Source organism: Cupressus sempervirens, chromosome 11 (assembly GCF_028749045.1).
Source record: "Cupressus sempervirens isolate cs-2001-9-10 chromosome 11, ASM2874904v1, whole genome shotgun sequence".
NCBI lineage: Eukaryota > Viridiplantae > Streptophyta > Pinopsida > Cupressales > Cupressaceae > Cupressus > Cupressus sempervirens.
Window position 1 is genome coordinate 677749683 of NC_143128.1, and position 19376 is coordinate 677769058.

General features: G+C 39.1%; 1 protein-coding gene across 2 annotated transcripts in view; it reads left to right on the plus strand.

The window, feature by feature from the left end:
- Positions 1–19376, plus strand: part of LOC149531536 (DNA-directed RNA polymerase I subunit rpa43-like) — a 127149-nt gene that overhangs the window by 33983 nt on the left and 73790 nt on the right. For both annotated transcript variants that reach the window (XM_089809680.1, XM_089809678.1), the window contains exons 2-3: positions 10665–10833; positions 11037–11191. In XM_089809680.1, coding sequence (XP_089665806.1) covers positions 10724–10833; positions 11037–11191 — 265 coding nt within the window. In that variant the 5' untranslated portion in view covers positions 10665–10723. The remainder of the gene's footprint in view (positions 1–10664; positions 10834–11036; positions 11192–19376) is intronic.

Consider the following 19376-nt stretch of genomic DNA (forward strand, 5'->3'; position numbering starts at 1 on the left):
AAATAATAACATTAAACTTCAAATATTTTGGCTATGGCAAAAATTGAGAGGCACTGTTGTAAATATTCCAAATCTACTATAAAAAAAACTATCAGATCCCCAAACACTTTGCAATGTCTCTGATAAAATCTTTTTGATAAATAATACTCAGTTCTGTGGAAAACTCTTATGAAATCTCTCCGCAATTGTTATTAATAAACTTCACAGGATGGCAGGATTTTTAGCTTTGATACCATTGTAATGACTCGTACTAGCACTGCAATAAACCCAACCAGCATTGTACTGTCTTGGATGGATTTTTTCCATTTTCCCTTTTAATGTAAATCTCATAGTACGAACCCACTTAACAAATAACCAACAATATGAATAATAGATGATAACTTAGATATTTGCTCAAACTCATTCTTAAATAATATATTCAGAAATACATCCACATGCGGATGAAAATATGAACAGCAAATAAAATCCGAATTCTCTCCAATTAATCTGCCTTTTTCAAAATGATATTAAAGACTCGAGCATATGAAAACGTAGTACAAATCAAAAGCACTGAACCAGCAACTTTTCAACAGTCCAGAAGCATGTTATTGCATTATTTAGCAGCAATATAATAACCAGCAACTTCCAGATAACTTCTAAAATGTTATTGTATTATACAACAACAATACAATAACCAGCTAACCACAATCCAATCTTATACACAGATTTTACAGTCAGATTGAAAAACAAGAGAAGAGCCTGTAAGCACAAATGAGACACTTAAAATGATATCTCCACGGACAATGGGTTTGTGTCCACTGCCTGCCTGCACAAGGGGCTACGTTCTTACACTGGTTGAAAGTTGAAGCTTTCTGAATGACTCTCACAAGAGAGAACTGAAAATTAGAATAATAAATCAAGCATGACCAGCAATCAGCCTCTTTCCCCTTTTAATACACAAACCAAGACTCTTCGGCTCCCCTCTGGCTTCGTCTTATTCCCTTGTGGCTTTGCAACTTCCTTAAGGCATTTCGTCTTGTTCCTCCTTGATCTTCTGCCTTCTTTATAATATTAAATTGACCTTTTAATAATTTGAGTCTTCGTCTCATAGTCAATTTTAACATTATATGCAGGCAAGAGCCTACAACACAATGGTAAATTGTGAGCCTCTTATCGAAGAGGTCTTGGGTTCAAATCTACTTGCGATCACGCTTAATAAATAATAATACTGATTAATTACAACACATAATAATTAATCTTGGCCTCGGCCTCTTTTCGATCAATTTTTTTTTTTTTAACATTATATAAAATAAATCTTCAATATTTCTAATGTCCCAAAAAAGGGGACGTTACAGAATTTCCTGTATGAAGATGTCAAAAATTAATTTTTACATCCTTTTGACAATTCATGGGTTTCAAAAATATTGCTCTCTTAGAGGTCATTGTTATCGCATTGATAATGGGTAAATTTTTTACATTTTTTGATTCATTGGAAACGATGGACACCTTTGCCTCTTTCCATGTATTCTCAATGAGTTGCAATCTAACTTTTTTCTAGCTTCACCTGTCTTGTCAATAAGGTTCTATGCACCTTATTGAAACATAGGTTATCGTAGTCTTCTAAAGGCTCATTAGTTTCCTTTAACACATCTTTGCCGATATGCTGACCAAGCAATGCTGAATGCCAAATCATTTTCATAGTCATATCTTGCAATGTGTTGATTGATGATACTCACAATTCATTTTGGAATGTCTTCACTAGTGGCCCCTATTAAAATAACCTTCATGTTTCTTTTTAATGCTCACTATTATATCTCTGTAAATTTTAGAATGTTTCTAATATTTAGGTGTAGTCTAGAATAGAATGTTTCTATTCTATTCGACTCTCCTCTTTGTATATATAGATCAGTTTGATCTCTGATTAATTCATTCAAGTATTCCGCCATTTACATTTGTAACATGGTATCAGAGCTAGGGTTTAAACCCTCTGTGCAAATCGATTGAAAAATTGTGTCTTCAGCTACTGGCGTTCTTGGAAACCCGTAGCTTAGTCTGTAAGTCACAAATCTGAAGGTCATTTTTTCAAATCTGGAGATCGTTTTTTCAAATCTGTTCACATCCAGATCTCAAAAAGTGGGATTTTTTGGTTTTTTTTTCAAAAACAGGTCTGTCTATCCCTGTTGGATATTCTGCTCGCGTTTCAGTTGCTGGGTTTTGTTGTTTTTTTCACCTGCAAACATCTTTTTTCTGCCTTTTTTGACCTTTTTGGCCACTGACTGTTATTCTGCTCGAAACCCTAGTTTTTGACTTCGGAAAAATTTTCTAAGCACATATTCTTGGTGGGTTTTTTGAAATCTCAAATGGGTCTTCATCAGATTTTTGTGGGTGCCTCGTTTTTTGTGTCTCGATTTTCGAGCCAGCGGATCCGGATTTCGACAACATTTTATTTCTGGGTTTTTCGAGCTCTTTTTTGGTTACTTCTCCAATTTTTTTGGGTCTTTCATTTTCTCACCTCGAAGTTTGTGCCATTTGAAATATTCACATATTATAAGCATCTGTATCAGCAGCATCAAAAGTTGGACTCAATTAAACAGCACGCCAATGCTGCCCAACACTCAGAGCAGAAAGAATCTATCTACCATGCCTTTATGGCCAGCATACTTGCAAATCATGTGAAATCTTCTGCTTGGTACATCGATTCTGGTGCCTCCCGACATTTCACTCATAGGCGTGATTGGTTTGTTGAATTCACTCCGTATTCTGACTCAGTAATCTTTGGAGGCGGTGAAGAATACAATATTGTCGGCAAGGGCAATGTTCAGATTCAGTCTGGAGGAAGAAAACTCATGTTTCTCAATGTATGTTATGTTCCTGGCATGAAACATAATCTTCTATCTGTTAGTCAGATTATGAAGCACTCTCCTCAGTTAGATGTCGTTTTCAGTGGAAATAAGTGTTCGATTATTGATCGTGTTTCCCGCACTACCCTTGCTTTCGGTCTTGAGGATCATGGTATTTATAGGCTTGTAGATTCAGGCGATTCCCTTGAGCATGCCTTCATCGCCGAATCATCCGCTCTCAGCAGTCTCTGGCATCAGCGATACGGTCATCTGAACATTCAATATCTAGCACAACTTGCTCGAGATAATTTAGTCCATGGCCTACCTAATATTCAGACCCAGAACCATTGCGTTTGCGGAGCTTGCCAAGCAGGGAAGCAACATAGGACACCATTTAAGAATGGTGAATCATGGCGGGCATACAGAGTACTCCAGCTAGTCCATGCTGATGTATGTGGTCCTATGAATACTCCTTCTATTACTGGGAACAGGTATTTTTTACTCTTTGTGAATGATTTCAGTCGCAAAATGTGGGTATATTTTCTTAAGCAAAAATCAGATGCCTTTCTTGTATTTCAGCAGTTTAAAGCTCTAGTAGAAAAAGAGTCTGGTTCCTCCATCCGTACTCTTAGGACCGATAATGGGGGGGAATTCTGTTCTTCTGCTTTCTCTGCCTTCTGTACTACTCATGGCATTAGACGTTAGTTCACCACACCTCACACCCCTCAGCAAAATGGTGTTGTAGAGCGTCGAAACCGTACCATCACAGAAATGGCTAGGACTATGCTAGAACATAGGAATGTTCCCAGAAAATATTGGGCAGAAGCAGTATCCATAGCTGTCTACCTTCTTAACCGGTCACCCACCCTTGCAGTTAATCATAAGACTCCTGAGGAAGCCTGGTCTGGTCGCAAACCTAGGATCAACCATTTGAAAGTTTTTGGCTCTCTGGCATATGTATGGATTCCTGATGCCAAACGCACTAAGTTGGATTCCAAAAGCCAGAAACTTATGTTTACAGGATACAGTCACACACATAAGGCCTACAGACTGATTGATGTAAATACTGATCGTTTAATCTTCAGTCGTGATGTTGTGTTTGATGAGGAATTTGGACCATTTCTGCTCTCTGACTCCCCACCACATTCCGAGATTCAGTCTTCAGCAATCTCTGACTTGGGTTCTTCTATTTTATATGAGTCATCTGATGCTACTGATACACCACCTCAGTCACTTCCAGATAATACAACTCCTGCTCCTGCTTCTCATCCAGCTATTCCGTCAGCATCTGATATTGGCTCCTCGACTCTTCGGCCAAAATGGTGGGCTCAAACGATTAGTGATCTTCATCCTGATGAACTCATTGAGGGTAGAACCTCCAGAAATAAGAGCCTTCAGCACCACACAGTTAATATAGCTCTTATGGCCAACATCCACAGTATCCCTGAGCCCCAGATATATGCAGAGGCCAAAGGAATTCCAGAATGGGAACAAGCAATGGATTCTGAGCTTCAGAGTCTTCAAAAGAACCACACTTGGGTTCTTTCAGATCTCCCTCCTGGGAAGAAACCCATTAGCTGTAAATGGGTCTATAAGGTCAAGTACCATGCAGATGGTACCTTGGACAAATACAAAGCTAGACTTGTTGCTCGAGGATTCACCCAGCGCGAAGGCATTGATTATGAGGAGACATTTACATCGACAGCCAAGATGAGCACTATTCGCATTCTTCTTGCAATTGCAGCTCAGTATGGTTGGAAAGTTCATCAGATGGATGTGAAGAGCGCCTTTCTCAATGGTGAATTACAGGAAGAAGTCTACATGACGCAGCCCCCAGGTTTTAAGGTTGCCGGTTCAGAACACAAAGTATGTAGACTCCAGAAGGCCCTCTATGGTCTTAAACAGGCCCCTAGGGCTTGGTACATAAAGATTGATCATTACTTGGTTGGTCAAGGATTTCAGCGTAGTCCGTCTGACAGTAATCTATATATTAAACACTCTGGTAATGATATTCTTTTTCTTGTTGTCTATGTGGATGATTTGATTATTACTGGAAATTCAGAACATTTGATTTCAGAAATCAAACAGGATCTATGCAGAACTTTTGATATGACAGATCTCGGATTGCTTCATTATTGTTTAGGTATTGAGGTTTGGCAGACTGACAATAGTATTTTTTTGTCTCAGTCCAAGTATGCCAGAAGTTTGCTTGATAGGTTTCGAATGTAGGATTGCAAATCTGCCTCCACTCCAATGGAGACTGGTCTGAAATTGTCCGCACAATCTGTTTCTCCTCCTGTAGATGAAACACTCTTCAGGCAGCTAGTAGGTAGTTTCATCTACCTTACTACTACTAGACCTGATCTCAGTTTTGCAGTCAGCTACATCTCACGGTTCATGACAAACCCCAAGACTGATCATTGGATTGCAGCGAAACGTGTGTTACGCTATGTACATGGTACTTTAGATTACGGTCTTCTTTACACAAGGAGTACTACTCCTCAGCTTAGTGGATTCACTGATTCCGATTGGGCCGGCTCAGTTGATGATAGGAAATCTACTTCTGGCTATGTGTTTAGTATCGGATCTGCAGCAGTTACTTGGACGAGTAAGAAGCAACAAGCACATGCACTCTCCTCTACAGAAGCAGAATATAGAGGAGCTGTCAAGGCAGCTTGTGAAGCAATTTGGCTCCGGCAGATGCTTGCAGATATGCATATTCCTCAAGCAGGTTCGACTTCTTTGTTTTCAGACAATTAGGGCGTACTCAAACTTGCCAAGAACCCAGTGTTTCATTAATGAACCAAGCACATAGAGCTTCATTGCCATTACATCCGACAATTAGTAGAAGATGGATCTATTCAGTTACACTATGTTCCTACCTCAGAGCAATCAGCAGATATTTTTACTAAACCCCTTGGTCCTGACAAGTTTGTTAAATTCAGGGGATCTATTGGTGTAGTAAATAGATTGAGCATTAAGGGGGGGTATTAAAATAACTTTCATGTTTCTTTTTAATGCTCACTATTATATCTTATTATATCTCTGTTAATATTAGAATGTTTTTAATATTTAGGTGTAGTCTAGAATAGAATGTTTCTATTCTATTCGACTCCCCTCTTTGTATATATAGATCAGTTTGATCTCTGATTAATTCATTCAAGTATTCCGCCATTTACATTTGTAACAGCCCCTTCATTCTTTTATTTGTAGTGGACCCTTCCTAATGCCTGGCCAAAAATGGGCTTCCTAATGCCTGGCCAAAAATGGGTGGCACTCTATCACAACTTCAAGAACACAAAGAGATAAGGAAATAAGGGGATTCTGTGATCCACTCTTTGCCAAATCATGGCCTATTCTATGGGCAACCACTTCTTGCATCTGCTTTTTGATATATTCCAATACTCTAGATGTTGGGGTAGGTGCATTCTTCTAGTCTAGGAAAGCTTTGCTGCTAGTGCCAGGAATACTGCACAAATAGGCTTCACTTGATTGTATGAGCTTTTAGATTTAACATTACACCTTACTACAAATTAAATATTTCTTTAGTCTCTTGGAACTTGTTGTGACGTGTTGGCATACTTTGACAATTGTTAATTTGGGTCTATTTTGAAATGGGGGAGTTAAATTTGGCTGCCATCGTAATCCCTATGGCAACAAGTTTGGAAATCAACACATTCCAAACAAACGAATAAAAAAGGCCCTTGTTGATAAAAGATTAAAAAGAAAAACAAGTGCATATTTTGTAGGAATTAAATGAAGAAAAAAAGCAAAAAAAAAAAAAAACAAAAACAAAAATGCTTGCTTCCAATAAATGATTTGTCCTCACTCCTCAATGATTTCCTTGGCAGCAGATGGGATCTTACAGTCATTTAGGAATAGCAATACAAGCTCTTCAGAACTGTCAATGATCAATCTTCAGCTCTGTATGTGCAATGATAAGCAAGACTAAAAGTTCAGAAAATGTGCCCATGAATGGGTAGGACTTCCTAGAAGTGGGAATCAATGCTCTGCCACGGGAATGAGTTGATGGAGCTGTAGGACAGGGTTGACACTAATTATGGTCGACAATTTCCTACTGTACCTTGGTTCTCTTTTTTCTTCTAAGCTAGGGTTTTTGGTTTGTTAGATGTTTCTAGCTCTTTAGACTGGGAAGAGATTGATCACCTTGCTTTTCCGGTTGGCCATGGAGAGTGCCAAATTTTTTGTAATGAGATTACACTTTTGCTGTCACTGGTGCACTAGATCGAGTGTGGTCCCCAAATGGTGACTCTTTTGGTTTGTTTCAGTGGTGGGTGGTCACTGACATGGTTTCTGGTTTGGTTAAGTAACTGTTTTAGGGAAGATGTAGCTGGTGGATTGGCATTTTCAAGACTTGTTTGGAAGAGTTTGTTGCAGATTTGGAGCCGGCTTTCTAGTTTTGTGTTGATAAGTTTTATCAAATTATGACTGTTATTATGTAGTGCAGATTTAATGTGGGTGGTCTGTGGGGTTTGCTTTTCAGTCTGTAATTTTGTTGTGAAGAACAAATAGCAATCTCTGCAATTTTTGTCAAATGTGGGTGTGGGGTTAGGGTTTTTCTGAAATTCTGTTTGGAATAGTTGAAGTTGTAATGGGTGTTTTGGTGAATGGTCCTGGGTATTTTTTGTGGGATTACAGTACTGGAACTTTTTTGTAAAAGCTCTTTATTTTATTAATAAAACTAAACAAATATTTCTGAGAAAAAATAAGTTTAGCAAGTGTATTTTGGTTTGTGTTTCTTGTTTCTTTTTTCAAAATGAATTGAATGCATTTTTAGAGGCAACTTATAAGCTTAGTGCTGTTTTCTAATGTTGCCCAATCAACACAGAAGACCAAAATGAGAAAAAGTACCAACATGGAATCTGATATGTTGTGGGTTAGACCTGGTAATGGAAGAGCCCACCTGGGTTCATCCATATATGCTCTGCAGTAGTTTTTGAATGTGCTTCGCAGTACTGTCAAAGTGTGCTCTGCCATAATGTTTAGTTATGCTCTTTAGTGTGTCCGGGCACATTACGGTGTGCTTTGCAGAGCCCAATCCACACTTATAGTGGATCGGAGGACATACTTAGATCTGGTATGAACTAAACCCTGATCTGGCTTTTAAACTCAGTAAATAAGTTAATAATGTCACTGATATGATAAAAAGTGTCAGCACGGTTTTAACATTATTAAGGTCCAAAACCATTTCAAAAGAAAATCTTCTATTATTGAAGATGAGTTGTGGATGTTATGGAGTTATAGATTCTAATACCACTGGCATCCATTTGTTTAAATATTCTAGGCATCTATTTGTCCATGTAAATAGAAGCTATGGAGTAATCTGGTTTTTTTGTGCGCATGACAAAGACACAATCAACCTGTGCTAGAAAACACATGCTAGATTTTAAAAGTAAGGTCTTTGAGGAGGGTGAGTTTGTCACGTTCCCAACAAGAAACACTATATGAACACCAGATTGTTTTACTTGTAAGAGTTAATGATTTTTTGGAAATATCAAACATAAGAAGTAAATGGCTACTAGGAATAGAGATATTCCAAAGTAGGAGAGGTGCCTGTATGTACCTTTGGACAATCCCCTTGACCATAGTCGATGGTGATTCTAAGCAAATGACTTAAACACTATTCTACACAGTTTATATTGAAGACCACCTTAGCAAGGGAAATTCACGTGGAGGCTATGTGCTCCCAATAGACTCGGAGTTTATTTCAAAGTATCTGTAAAGCATAGAGATAGTAAAAACAATGAATCATATGCACAAGTATCCAAGAACTGACCAGGAAAGAATACTGACTGTGGCAAAGGTAGTGATATGTTACAAAGATTCTATTAATCGCCTTTGGACGTTACTATGTGTAAATGATACTGCAAAAAGAGATATATCTCTTTTGTGGGAGGTGCTTCCTGTAGATACATTAAGACAAATAATTGACACTAATAGAGTCAATAATCTTGCAGTCATCCTTGGCATATGTCGTTAGTATACCAGTGTCTGATTAGCAAGGGAATCAAAGACAATGGATCCTGAAAGGAGCAATTCCATAAGCAACGGATCCTTTAACAATCCTCCTCACTGCCACTCTTCATAGAGTAATATTGATGTTGAGAGTTAACAGCAGCTAAGCATTCCGATAAAGACGTAATTCATGTGTGGGATATGGCAACTACTTTGCAACAAAAGTGAATGAAGAGGAGTGTATAAAGACAAACTGGTCACCATCACATGAGTAATTATATAACGAGCCTTGATTAATGATGAAAGAATTTCGATAAGATATATGTATCAGTGTCCAGCAAGAGACCACGAAAAGGGTCTATGGGACTGAAAGTGTAGAACCAAGGAGGCTAACAACAACAGGATCACCAAATGGTGTCTGGAAAGAGTAGAGCAAAAGAAAACTAGAAAGCAAAAGAGAAGCAAGAGCAAGAACAAGAACAGGACCAAGAACACCTCCAAGGCAAGGACTAATTAAGCTGATAATACAAAAGTGTTGCAAGTTGCATCTTAATCTATATGTTTAGGTTATGGAAAGGCATTATTTAAGGAGACACGTCTCTCTTATGACTCACTTTCCCCAACGAGCTAGATGCATATTTGAATGAACAAAAATAACTGAAGGACATCAGCGAACAAACAAAACTGAAGGACATCACTGAACAACCAAAAAAATACTTTAATTCTGCAGATTACTGTGACATGTAAATGTTTTCTTTCCTCCAATTGTTTCTTTTCACCCAATATTGACAAATCAATAAATCTTATGCGCGTCTTTGGTAGTGGTTATATTGCTCATTTTCAGAAGCTTCGAAGAAGGCCGTTTCCTTAGATTTGCTATCCTTATTAAAAAGCCTTTGTTATGTTGCAGCTTATGTTTGCTTCTTACTCTACAATGAAAATTTGCTTCCTTGGTCCTTGTTGTAAATCAAAATCTAACAAACCTGAAAATACCATGGAAATTTACCCTCCTATGATTTGTCTGAATTATCTGGTATGAATGCCTAGAAAGATGCATCTAAATGTCCAAAATAATAATGAGGTTATTTCTGCTTCTGCCCACGAAAAACAGAAAAAAATCAAAACTAAAAGTTACTGAAGAAAAAAGTTTCCACAGATTCACTGCTGGTTTGTTATGGGAACACCATTTACTGTCAGGATATGTCAGATGTACCTGGATGAACTTTAGGAATCCCGACTACAAATCGCATTTGCAAGTGAACCGACGGTGAACCAAAACTCATACCCATATCTGGAGTGAATTGGATCAGGATCGAGGGCTTGAGTCAGTGAAACTAGTAGCTTAGCAGTAACAGTGTCAGGTTTCCTTTTCTATTCTTCTCCATCAAGTATGTTAATGGGGCTCTGTCTATTAATTTCTTGTTTGGAATGGAATGATATTTACTGTTTCTTCCTAGATTGCAATGATCAACCCCTCAAGTTGGGGTTATCTGTATTAGGATCAATTAACATTTCACAAAAAACAATGAGTTCAAATAACTCTCTTAAGTCAATACAATTTCTTACTCAGAATGGATTTATTACTTTAATGAAAATGCAGAAATTAGCAGAGTTGATTGAATTATGTTCCAACAATCAAGCTAACTTGTGAATCAAATGCAATTTATATTGAAAAATAATGGCCTATGTATTGAACTTTGGCAAGATATAGTCACTGAATTGAGTTCATTATCCTAATGTTGAATGCATCATCCTAATGCTCTAGTTGCTGAATTGATTGCATCTTCCTAACTCCTTAGATGCTCAATCAATAGCATCTCCCTAATGCTCTAATCAATGAACTAATATCATATTCCTAATGTGCTGCAGCAACATCATCATTGGTAGCCAGTGTATCTTCTGTATGCACTTTGTTTATTGGAAGAGAAATGGATGGCTTAATTGTGGCAAAATCCACGCTGTCAGCTTATCTGCATCCTTCTCGAATGGATAATGTGCAACAGGGGGTCCTTCAGCTTCTCAACTCCCTCCTTTTGAGGTAAGGGGTTCTCTTTATGCTACATAATGTTAATTGGAGTATTTCTCTGTCCTCTTTAAATCTTTTTCTTTAGCTTGCTTCTTGGTTGATGATATTATAAAACATTTTGATTAGAGTAGACCATTAAAAGTGCTTTTGAGAGATTCCTGTTGAATAGTGCATTTGTCTATTATATTCAACTTTGTAGCTCATATTGTTTGCAGGTATAATGAGGAGTTTAATGGGGTGGTCTTGGCTTATTCTGAAATTAAGATTTGCAATTGGACCGCAAAGATCCTCTCTGGATTCTCTCCTTATATTAACTTGAAATTAAAAGCAAAATTATTGCTTTTTTCTCCCAAGCCTGGAATGCTTCTTGGTAATCATCTGCTTCTCTCTTTCCTCGTTCTAAATTTTGAAATATTATTTCTTAGACTGTAATATGAATTATATGCATGCAAATTATTGGTCTGCCCTAATAGCCTGTTAGGCAGCAGTCTTGTGGAGGGGGCTATGGTTCATATTTATTTACCTTAAATTCCCCAGGACTTTCCTTATATTTGTGCAGATTGACATCACTTCTTCTTGTATGTAGGTCCTCTTTATTTCTCACTGCCTTTATTTCTTCAGTCATAGTCATCTATTGCTGGTGTCCATCAGCTTGCATCATCCACTTTAGGGTTTTTTGTGTGCTCTCCATCAAATTTGTTCATTAATTTTTGCTTCCATAATGTCACGATCCTCTTTCTCACTATTTAATAATTCATTAATTTTATATGCTTTTGTTTATAATTTTAATATGTTAGTCTCATAAGCGTTTAATATTATTATTAATATTTTAATAAGTCTATCTTAATATGCCATTAGTTGGAGAAGACGGTGGTGTGGTTTTTTGCTCTTTAGAGGCTTAGTGTCATCGGTAGAAATTGTGTATCAACCAACGGGTCCCTTCGGGAAGGAAATTGTGTATTAGCCAACGGGTCCCTTCGGAAAGGAAATTGTGTATCAGCCGACGGGTCCCTTCGGAAAGGTTCTTGTTATGTAGTCGACGGGTCCCTTCGGAAAGGTTTTTTGTTATGTAGCGACATGTTGTATGTGGCCGACGGACTCCTTTGGGAAAGTTCTTCGGAAAGTGTTTATAACCCCTTCGAGAAGCATTATATTCATCAGATCTTATCATTCAAGCATAATGTAATGTTCTGGCATATGCGAATAATAATAAGAAGAGTTCTGCTGTTCGTGTTCGTGTTCATTGTCTGTGTGCAATTCTTAATTGATCTTTCGGGCATGATCCCTTCGTATGGCCTTCTTTCTTGCACTCCGTGCACCATAGGTCGTTGCCCTTAGTCTCCTTGTTCATGTTTTTGAACTCTTTCATCATCCGAAGCATGTCCTTTTGAAGAGAACGAACTTTCTTGCTGCTGCCTTCATCGTCGCTGCTATCTTCTCCTGAAAGCTCGTCGTCATCTGAATCGGATGAGCTGGTCTTCTTCTTCTTCTTTGTCTTCTGTTCACTTTCGAGGTTCAATGCCCGATTGTATGCTTCAATATATGTCGATGGTGGCACGATCTTCATCTTTTTCCGCAGCTTCAAGTGAAGGCCTTTAATGAACCATCTTATCTGGAGCCCAGTTGCCGGTTTATTCTCCGTTTTACTGATTAAGTCCTTCAACCTCCTGGCGAAGATCCATACTGTTCCATTCCTCTTTTGTTTGGTATTGAATATCTCCGCTACAATTTCATTATCGTCCCGCAGAAGTTGAAATTCTGCGATGAACTCCTTAATTTTATCCCAACTGTTTAACTTTTGTGGATCAGTATCAGTAAACCAATCAATCGCAACACCTCGTAGGGTAGCGGGAAATTGTCAGATCCATTCATTTGTATCTGTTATGCCATTTGCCCTCCGGATGGTTTCACATGTTTTACAATGTCGAATGGGATCAATTGCTTCATCACCATCAAATTTAGGCAACTTTTCCTTCGGACTTGCCATTATCATTGTATGTTGAGGGTTTTGTTGTGTACTTGCGCTGTTTTGCACTCCCGCACTGTTTTGAGCACTCGTGCTATTCTGAGCTCCCGCATTGTTTTGAACACCCGCGCTGTTTTGCACACTCGCGCTGTTCTGGACACCCGTGCTATTTCCAACACCCGCGTTGTTTCGCACACCCGCGTTGTTTTCTACACCCACGTTTTTGGCTTCCGCGCTGTTTTCAACACCTGTGCTGTTTTCAGCTTCCGCACTGTTTTCAACACCAACGCTATTTGCAACACCCGCGTTGTTTTCGACACCCGCACTGTTTTCGACTTCCGTGTTGTTTGGTGAAGAAGGGGGTTCGTCAACTGAAGCTATTCGTTCTGGAAGTATATCTCGGACGAAGAGGTCACTCCACGCTCGTGCTCCCTCGGCACTCCGAGCCGTGCGAGTTGATCTCTTTCCGTCAGGATTCTCTTCCCGTGGCGTATGTAGGTTCAGAAACTCCTCCCTTGCTTCTTCCACCAAATCAAGCCGTTGTGGAGTCTCCTTCAACAATCCTTCCGCACTCCTGTTTTCGTCGGCAATCTTCTGGAATCTCCTTCGGCGCTCTGTCTGCTGAGCCAGAATTAAATTTTCTTGCGCAACGCCTATGTCATCTTTTTCTTTCAGCTTATTCTTTATCTTTGTTCAACTGATTCGCCATTTAATTCATATCCACCTGCTTGCGTACCAAGTCCATCAGGCAACGGCGCCAAATGTTTACTGCATAGGTTAATTAAGAATTTCACACAGACAATGAACACGAACACGAACAGCAGAACTCTTCTTATTATTAGTCGCATATGCTAGAACATTACATTATGCTTGAATGATAAGATCTGATGAATACAATGCTTCCCGAAGGGGTTATAAATACTTTCCGAAGAACTTTCCCGAAGGAGTCCGTCGGCCACATACATGTCGCTACATAACAAAAACCTTTCCGAAGGGACCCGTCGGCTACATAACAAGAATCTTTTCGAAGGGACCCGTCAGCTGATACACAATTTCCTTTCCGAAGGGACCCGTCTGCTGATACACAATTTCCTTTCCGAAGGGACCCGTCGGTTGATACACAATTTCTACCGACGACACTTAGTATAGCCAATTATAGTTGAAGTCAAGTTTTTGAAAATTAATTTACTCACTATGTAAAACCTCTCCCATTTCAATGCATGATGTGAAGCAACATGGCAAGAAATTACTTTTCAATAAGGAGTTTGCAAGAAAGAAACTAAGAACTTTTTTAGCATCCACGAGACTAAACATACCCTATGGGACCGCTTGTTGCTTTCAGCAAATCAAGTCTTTTCCTATATAAAATGATGATGAGGGCCCCAAGCTTTTCGATGTTCTCCCTGCTGAATAAGTTATGTCAAGAACAAGCAATTAGGAAATCCGTGAATTTGACCCTGGTGTCCTTAAAAGCAACACATTCAACAGCAAAATGATTCCTAGTTTCCACATTTCTAGGAATGCAAAAGGTACAAACCCGTTCATCCCAAGCTTCTTTAGGCTTTTTCCAATGCCCAGTCTCACTCTGGAGCTGATGCGAATTAGACCTCAGCTGAGCAATAAGAAGTTTAGCTTTCCAAGCAATATTGGCCCCAGTGTAAGGCTTTCCAAGTTTGTCACCCGTGGGATTAAACTCGTTAATATTTTTTCTTTCTGCCTATCCCTTTAACCTAATTCCTCTTATAAAATTTATCCAGAATGGAGGCGTTAATTTCTTTGCTATTAGTAGGACATGTGTTGAAATGAATATGCCATCTACTCAACCACTTAATGTTTTGCTGTATCCACGACTTCTTCCTTTTGTACAACACATCATTAAAGACAATCTTAGGCCATCTACCATTTTCCATTTGTTGAATTCTTTTAAGATAACATAGGAGATGAATCATAGCAATAACCTCAATAGGGGCAGCTCCTGTTTCACTTAGCATGATATCATGTGGGACTGTGGCCTTGATTTTGAACTTGCTAGTGATCAAACACTTTTGAATACCCTCGATTTACTTCCATTGGGAAATGGCAGTGCTGCTAGTCGACATCTCACAACCATAGAGAACAACAGTTAACACGAAAAGACTAAAAAGGGTTGAATAGTTTTCCAATCCCAAACCTCAGCCGTCCTACATCTGTTTTGAAGAGCATAAAAGCCTTCCATCCTCCTATAATTCTTTTTTTCTTATGGCTTTCCCATCTTAGATACTTGTTAAAATCCATGCCAAGATATTTGTAATCCATAACTTCTTCAAGAGTGTTTCTATTAAAATAAAACTTATGCTGATTCTGCTTATTGCTAGTGGAGAGCAATAATAAACGAGATAGTTCTTTGTTATATAGCCATTTTACCATTTGAGATGGATGGGAATGACAACAGTGATGGTTGAAGAGTGGAAGTCTGCAACACCTCTTATTTGAGAAAAGTCCCTGTTATTACAGAGCGAGGGAGATTACATGTTATGAAGGGGCATGATCTTTATGACTGTGCAGGGGCTCAATCTTAGGGGACAGATAGTAAGAATTACCCCACTTGGCATGGGTTCAAGCGAAAATTAAGAAACCTTTGCTTGTGGATCCCAGGGGAGCTCATTATTAGAGACGTCATGAATGGAGTACAAGAAGGCAATATGTGTACACCATCCGAGATGGTTGTAATCATCATTGAAAGCACTATGTAATCTCTTCGACATATATGTGAATTGTAAAAGGAGTACTACTGTGTTACATGTTCTTGTCTATTGTCTGTATGCATTAAACTATTTACCCCATACGGTAAACATTTGGCTAGAAGAGCATATGGCAAGAGATGGAGGAATCCGGAAACACAGATAGTGGACAACAGGATATGTCTTGTGAAGAGGATGACTCAGAGGAAATGGAGGAGGTGGAGCAAGATGAGAAGGAAGATGATGAGGAAGTCGGGGTGATTTTAGCAACCCCGCTTTGCTTTCCATGGTAGTTGACGATTGCACCGGTAATAGCTACGCCATCCTTTTCAGCACCGCATGTCCACACTATGGTAGATGTTCACATCCTAGGTTTCAGACAGTTTAGGCAACCAGTGGTGATGACCCCAGTCACCTTAAACCCCAGATCACTGACAGCAGCAGCAGCGACAGGATCAGTTGCACACTCAGCGGTTGCCCAACCTTTAGGAAGCCGAAGGACAACATCACCAGCGGACACACCTATGGGAACACAACCTCAGCCAGTGGTTCAGGAGGGAAGCGAATTGACCTTCGTACCTCAAGAGCAAGGATCACCTTAGTCAGTAGCATTGAGCCTGCCTCAGCCACATCCAGTAGCAGAGTCGACAACTACAGAGGGAGGAGATAGTCAGCGAAGGGCACAAGAGTAGGTTCGATTGGAGGTGATTGGGATGGATGTAGTAGTCATGAAAGCCGACACACTGTTGGATGATGCAGTAGATTAGGGTGCTAATTTGGGCATGCTAGAAGTTGAACACTGGGCGCTAGCAGCTACATAGATTAGCTCAGTGAATTGAGCGAGTGAGTATCTGAGACGACGACTACTTACCCCTGTTACTAGAGGTCCTTCCATTCAGTCTCCCATGCAAGAGGATCTTTAGTTAGAGGCGATTTGGTCGAACAACAAGGTTGTCGAGGTCCCCACATCACCAAAGGTAGGAGATCAGAGTGCAATGGCACCAGAGAAAGCAGAAGGAAGGGTACAGACACAAGGTCCTATACCAGTAGTGGAGGAAAAGGATAAGGATATCCATTCATGCCTCAATGACATCACTGAGAGAAGCAAGTTCCTGGCGGAGTTGGTGCTCACAGAGAGACGATGGGCAAAGGTTGGGCAAGAAGCTCGGGAGGCCGTAGAGAAGGCTTGGGAGGAGATGGCCGATTGACTTGCCACCCAACAAATTGCATGGGAAACGGAGTGGACAACATTATTGGCACAGCTCGAGGAAATTGTACAAGGGAAGTAGGAGGTAGAACAACAACTTGCAACAACGCTACAGGAAAAGGGATCCGAAAAGAAAGCACATGATAAAAAAGAAGCTGAATGCCATGAGGTCACGATGATGCTGAAGGAGGTAGTGGAAGTGAATTCTTAGATTAGAGCTGGAAGTGAATTCTTAGATCAGAGCTTATCTAAAGGTCTGGATGGAACAAGTGTATCAGCTACGACGAAGCCGGTCTACACAGTTAGAGACACATCCTTCGGTCTAGTATCTATGCATTAATGTAATTAGTTGTTTTTGAGTTTTGTTGTGTTGTCGTCCGGATTTGACTTTTCTTTTTGGGGGGGATGATGTCGTCAATAAATATTGTGTAGCCGACGGGCCCCTTCGGGAAGGTTCTTCGAGAAGGTATATGTACACCATTCAAGATGGTTGTAATCATCATTGAAAGCACTATGTAATCTCTTCGGCATATATGCAAATAATAAAATGAGTACTGCTGTGTTACATGTTCTTGTCTATTGTCTGTATGCATTGAACTATTTACCCCATACGGTAAACAATACGAGTGTTGTAGCAACTATTAGGAATGCAATTTTCATGATTTATTTATAGAGGAATGTGGAGATCAATTCAAGGATTAGACTTGCTATGGTTCACATTATGAAATAGAATCATATCAAATTGAACTAGTATCTCCCTCGCATCAATAAGGTACACAAGTTTGAATATACTGTTATTGTTATCATCATCTTACATGTTGTTGTAGGCAAAACTTAATCATGATAAGCCATTAATGACATGATTCTTGCAGACATGCACAAATCTGATGGAGTGAAATTGTTTTGGAAACTCTCAAGCCAAATGGGGTTGGCAGGCGTAAAGTTGGATTCAACAACCTTTGCTTGCATCCAGTCTCACAGTGTTAAATAGGGATCTGTATGCAAGCCATATGGGTAGTTTGACACATGGTTTCAATAAAAATCCATAATGCAAAAGACAAACTATAATGTTGTTAATACAGGCACAAAGTACAAATCCAAAAAAAAATCAGTCTGAACACTTACAAACATTAGACGTGTTTTTGTAATACCCCTCCTTTTCTATCATTGTAGATTTCTTTGTTTAAGTCCTATTAGGCCTTTTATGAACTTGTCAACACTCAAAAATCTTTGAAATGCAATATCTGGATATGTAGAATAATTGATTTATATTAGTTAGTGGTGATTGTATACTTGCATTTATGATGCTTTTATTGCTCTTAGTTAGTTAATGAAATTACCTTCATGATGATTTCATATGACATGTTTTCAAAAGATATTTATTGTATTGTCATGATTGTAAAGTTTCTACAAATTCTTTGAACTTTGGATCAGTGATGAAGTTACTGCTCTGATACCACTAACGAAGGGCCACACCACCCTTCCCAAATCACAACCAAGAATGCAACAATTTGAAGACAATTTTATTATACTTGAAAATCCAATAGCAATTACAATAACATTTCTCCAAGATCTCTCAAGATCCAATCCAAGCCTAAGCTAGTCCAGATCCACACTCTGGTAGAAACCTCTGAGATCTCAACTTGTACTCGCAAGCCACCAAGCAACCTCCTTGTTTCTAAACCGCAGTCACTAGCTCTTCTCACAAGCTCTATCCAAGATCCAAGTGTAAACTGCCTCACATTCGGCGCTCTGTCTACACACTCACAACTCCACCATAATCCTGCTATAAACTGCCTCACATTCGGCGCTTTGTCCATAGACTCAGGAAAACTCACTCTTCACTTTCTCCTCTTTCTCTTTCACACCTTGAAACTTTCCAAGCTTTTCAAGCTTCACCTTCCACAACATTCACCTTTCCAAGCTTTCCTTCCAAAGCTTCTACTTTCCAAGCTGCTCCTTCTCAAGCTTCCACTTCTCAAGCTTCTCCTTGAGCTTCTACTCCTTGAGCTTCTCCAAGCTTGCTTTAGAAATGCTCATATGCCTTGCTTAAATAGGCATTTACCACCCAATGCATGACTTATCCACAAGCTTCTAGAATTCCTCCACAACCTTCTACAATTTCCACAACCTTCTACATTATCCACAACTTTCTACAATATTCATAACTTTCTAAAATTCTACCCACACACCTTGATAAATGAAATGACAACCATTTATTTTTTTATTTTTTCTATTATGCCACCTATGCACCTCGAAAAAAGAAATCCTCTTTTCCTTTCTTTTCTCCTTTTTTCCCCTTTTTTATTTTTTTATTATTTCTCCTCTAATTTTCGTCACTTTCTCTCTCCTCCAGATTTTTTTTTTTCTCAATTTTTTTTTTCTAATAATTTTTCCATGCAAGATGCTCCTGCATCAAACTCCCTCGGTAGATAGAAAAGTGTGTCCCACACTTTGACGCCAAAAGTAAGATCTACCACCATCTTCATTTTCACCAAAGGCTTCCACCTCAATAGGGACAACAAAACCACCATGCAAATCTTCCACATCTGCATTACTCTATCAAACACCAAAATCTCAACCATCCAATTAGCATGCTCACTCCTAGGAACAAACTGAACATAATTCTTCATTACCGAACTCCCATTCACATCAACAACTA